At 48.3% G+C, this 4,573-nt stretch overlaps 1 protein-coding gene across 1 annotated transcript; it reads right to left on the reverse strand.

Annotated features, from left to right (window-relative positions):
• Positions 1-303: 303 nt before the first annotated feature.
• LOC123188742 (non-structural maintenance of chromosomes element 3 homolog) lies at positions 304-3,063 on the reverse strand. The gene is made up of 7 exons (XM_044600978.1): positions 2,844-3,063; positions 2,500-2,752; positions 2,220-2,372; positions 2,031-2,136; positions 1,835-1,949; positions 863-921; positions 304-767 (listed from the first exon to the last, which is right to left on the reverse strand). Exons 1-6 carry the CDS (start codon positions 2,886-2,888, stop codon positions 889-891), a joined length of 705 nt encoding a protein of 234 aa, XP_044456913.1. The 5' UTR covers positions 2,889-3,063; the 3' UTR covers positions 304-767; positions 863-888.
• Positions 3,064-4,573: the final 1,510 nt, after the last annotated feature.

Here is a 4,573-nt window from a genome sequence, read left to right on the forward strand (position 1 = left end):
AGGGTGGAGGTGGTTGCAACGGTCGGCAGCACAAGAGCGGCGTGTCAACGCAGAACCTGTGAGGAGAGGGGGGATCGGTGACCTTCACAGGTAGCAGGAGATGGATGTGCTCATGAAACTTCAATTGGAAGAGGGGTTGTTGCTTCCAGCCACCTATTGGGGTGGTATCAGGAATGTTCAATTTTTTGAGACAGCAATTTTCCCTAAATAAGTTGAGATGTTTGCTCCCCAATAATTTTTGCGGATTGGGCCTCTGCTGGAGCAGGTTTTTTGGCACAACCCCCCAATGTCAGATTTTTTATATTGGTTACAAGGGGACACTGCTTTCTTCTTCTATAGATTCCTCTTTATGGTTCAGAAAATAAACAGTTTATGCTAAACTTTCAGCTGACATGTCTGCAATAGTGACAGACAACGCATCGCTTATATGGCTTCCTGAAGCTCAGGCGAGCAAATCTTAAAGAACAAAGCCACGTAGAATGCATAAGGACATGCAGCTCCGGTTAACGAAGTGCATACAAGCTGAACTGCCACCGCGACACTAGCTTCCCGCAACAAAAGGGTATGTCTTTCTTTTTTCCTTTTTCAAACCAGAAAGACACGTCTTAGGCGTCTCAATCTAACCTAGTTGAGAGGCGCGCACGCGCACAGACTACCTCCTCTCCTATACAGCCCTCAGATGAAGCCTCCACCAAGTCTCTACAATGGCTTTCCACCCTAACTCAAGTTCGCCGTTGTACTGATGAGTTTAGATTGGACAGCAAAGCCTGAAACATAGGCCAACGGTTACCCCTGAATGGAAATTGATAACTCACATCATTCTGTTTCAGAAAGAACAGACGGAGAGTCAAAGTGAAAATACCTGATGGTTGCTCCATCATATGCACTTCATTCTGCTGTAGCTGTACTGACGCCCACAACCTGATCCATGGCAGAAAGAGGATTGGTCAAACAGATCGGATCAATCTTCAATTTAGTTTTCGCTGGCCATGGTCTGACTCTACATTGCGACAGTGGTTTCAGGGGGGTAGTTGCCCGCCACTAATATACTCCCAAAACGTCTTATATTTAGCAACAAAGGTCTACATGTGACAGGTTATCACGATGGAAATCAATTATGCCCAGAATTTGCCACTACCTGTGCTACTAGTATCTATTTTGGAATAACTGCTAATACAATTTTGAGAAACGAACAAATACTAGTCATGAACTAGTAGCAACAGCAGTAACAAGCAACTCTAATGCATACAAATGATTCATTAAATTCGTGCAAAAAATACTTCTGTAACAATAATCAAGGAAATCCGGAGTATGTGATAAGATGGGGTTGGCTGTTTGTCATGGCAATAATCTTGGTCATGAGCAATCGCACTATGTAAAATCCTGGAGCTGGTAAAGAAACGAGTTCATAGTCTAGACGTGTTTATGGTACAAGTACGAACCAGCTAGAATCATACTCAAACATGATCATTTCTGAGGCTGCTGTTTCCAGTATTCCGTAGCACCTAGTTCCTTACCAAGGCTGTGTGCATCAACCAATGCAGAGGCTGGAGTTGTCCCCTTTTCAAAATAAAAAAAAATCTAGTTCCTTGCTAAACATTTTATAGCTGTTAATGCTGCACGATATGGAGGACGCAATGACTTGGACAGATTAAAGCCTAACAATTATTTTGAGAGGATAGTATGCCCTCTACAGGTTAAAGTGAAATTAGTTTCACAAATTAGTGTTTCTACTCTGCTGGGCAACCAAGCAAAAGTTCTGCTCTTTCTAATTTACTGTACATACAGGTTGATGCCTTATTTTTCCGAGATTGTGGTTGATGCTTTTACATACCTGTGAAATGTATTCTTTAAGCTTCGAGCTGATGGATTCATCCAATGCCCTCTCTGCAAGCTCATAAACCATGGAATGGCCTTCTGGACCAGCAATCTTCTCCTTCAGCAAGTACCTGGGCAAAGATACCAGGTCAAAAAAGGCAAAAGTTGCCAGTGAAATCCACTCTGCAGCACGCCCTGAAAGTACCAGCAACCTTTGTTGCACTAGTAGTTCAAGCGCCTGCTTATTGTTGCCGAGAACAGGGTGGTTCTCATCAGTCTCGTTTAAGCCCAGCCGTTTAAGCTGACGCCAAAGGTCCTCTGAAACGTGTTTGTCAAAAATCAGTAATATCAAACGATAAAACCTCTTGACTACTGCGAGAAAAAGAACCAGCAATCCCTACCTTCAGAGATCTTGCCACCAGCGACATGAACAATGCTTATGACAACAAAAGCAAATCCAGACACATGGGCACGCTCCTTATCCTCGACATACTTGCTGTACACCTCAGGGTCCAGCTTACTTACCAGGACGTAGCTCTTTGCGTCCTGATTACCTAAACACAGCTCGAGGTCATTCTTAAGCTCAACCACTTTCTACCTTACTACATCATCAGCAAAGATCCAGGCTGCCGTGTGGGCGACGACATTGCAAGATCTAAAGAAGAAGAAAAGCAAGCTTACTGGGCTGCTGGGAGGAGGGGCGTCCAGAGCGGGTGGACGTGGAGCGGGTCCTCTGGAGCTCCCTCATCTCATAGCCGAAGGTCGCGGCAAGCCTGTCCCCAGTCTCCTTGATGACGAGCGCAGGGAGCGCTCGCTGGCGGTAGTTCTTGGTGATGATCTGCGTGAGCTCCTCCCGCTTGATGGGGCAGCCGGAGTTCTGGTGCGTCTTGAAGAGCGCGTAGCGCATCACCTCGGCCACCAGCTTGTCCTTCTCCTGCAGGGCCCGGTTTGGGCGGATAAAAACGTCGAACACCTTGCGTGCGGAGGACGAACTGGGAAACGGGGAGGAGCAGGGTGTGGCGTACCTCCGTGGAGATGTCGACCTGGGCGAGTTCGTCGCTGGTCGCCATGCGATCCAAGAACTGTATGACGGAGAGGAGAGCGAGAGGGATTGCGGCGATTTGGGGCGGAGCAGAAGAACCCTAGGCTCGCAGTAAGCGGTTTGTTTTCGTGGTAGAGTGGCGCGAGGGAGACACGGCGGGAAACTGAACCGAGCGGATGGAGGGAGCGGAGACGCGCCCGCGCTAGAGCTTTAGAGGATAAAGGGACAGAGGTATCCTCAGCCTATCTCTAATTCTGATGCTCGCATTTATTTTTGTATTTATTTTAGGATTTGAGTAGGATGTGCATATGTGCGTTTATAGGGATAAGTATATGCCCGTATGTATGAGTGCTTAAGTCTGCACTGATGTTCAAAAAAACTCCAACGCGCGACCCTAAATGGTCCGGCCGTGGACCGTCGTTTATTTTTCGTCCGCTTTTTCCGTCCCAAAATTGGGCCGTGTTTGCTGTCGAACAAACATGCGCGAGCGGGTGCGGCGCGCGCCCTAGTCCTCCCTCGCCCGCCAATCGTGGACAAAGCCACTTTTCTCTTCCCTTTCTCTTCCCTCCTTCCCTGCCATCGCCACCGCCACCCCCATTCCCGGCCGCGTTGCCTTCTATCAAGGTCATCCGCCCCACAACCACGCCATGTCATAGCCGCCCCACGCACGCGTTTCGGTACAATTTTTTTGCCGGCGTTCGTGGTTCCTTGTTGCCGGTGGGAGAGAAGCTACGGCCGCCATCGCCGTTCGTTGACCCCAACAACTTTTGGCAGGCGCTGCATTGCGGTAGCACGCCCACCCCATCAGCACCAATGTTGTGTCGTTTAATCGACTTGCTCTTTCCGGCCGCCTCTCCACCACGCCTGCAAGGTGTTCGACCCGTCGCTCACAAGGTATCATGGATAGCGGCGATGAGTTTTTCTTTCACAACTCCATTTGTTCATCGGATGATTCGTACTCAGATGATAAAGAGCTTGTGGCGGTTGCATTGGTCGTCCACGACCACTTTAATAGGAAGTGGCCTCGGTACATGGGATCAATCCCCGGCCATGTTCCAGCCTTGAACCACAATAGGGAGAGAGGCTACACCCTTCTCTACGCCGATTACTTTGAGAACATCGCTCTTTTCAAACCTCACAAATTTTGCCGCCGTTTTCGTATGGCGAGACATGTGTTCAATCGTATTCGGGAGGAGTGGTAGCATATGACCCATACTTCGAGTGCAAAGAGGATGCCCTTGGCAAGCTTGAATTCTCTTCTTAGTTCTTACCTGAAATGCACTATGGCCATCCACATGCTTGCATATGGAATTCATGGTGATATTATGGATGAGTATGTATGTATGAGTGAGTCCACATGTATCCTCTCAATGTATAGCTTTTGCAAGGCCGTGGTGGCAATGTTCGGCCCTGAGTACCTGAGAGAGCCAACTGCCACTGATACAGAGAGGTTGTTGGCGATCAATGCCAAGAGGGGCTTGCCGGGCATGCTTGGTAGTATTGGTTGTATGCACTGGAAGTGGAAGAACTATCCATTTGCTTGGCAGGGGCATTACAAGGGGCATGTGAAAGGTGCTACTGTCATACTTGAAGCGGTGGCTTCACAAGATCTGTGGATATGGCATTCTTTTTTGGGCATGGCTGGTTCTCACAATGATATCAGTGTTCTTTAGCATTCTCCAATGTTCGCAAGGCTTGCAGAAGGCCAGTCGC

This window comes from Triticum aestivum, chromosome 2A, assembly GCF_018294505.1.
Source record: "Triticum aestivum cultivar Chinese Spring chromosome 2A, IWGSC CS RefSeq v2.1, whole genome shotgun sequence".
NCBI lineage: Eukaryota > Viridiplantae > Streptophyta > Magnoliopsida > Poales > Poaceae > Triticum > Triticum aestivum.

Coding starts and splice junctions, on each gene's coding strand:
- LOC123188742 (XM_044600978.1), bottom strand. CDS start 2,888: ATGGCGACCAGCGACGAACTCGCCCAGGTCGACATCTCCACGGAG. Junction 2,753..2,843: donor AGGTCGACATCTCCACGGAG/GTACGCCACACC, acceptor CGGGCCCTGCAG/GAGAAGGACAAGCTGGTGGC. Junction 2,137..2,219: donor TGGTGGCAAGATCTCTGAAG/GTAGGGATTGCT, acceptor AACACGTTTCAG/AGGACCTTTGGCGTCAGCTT.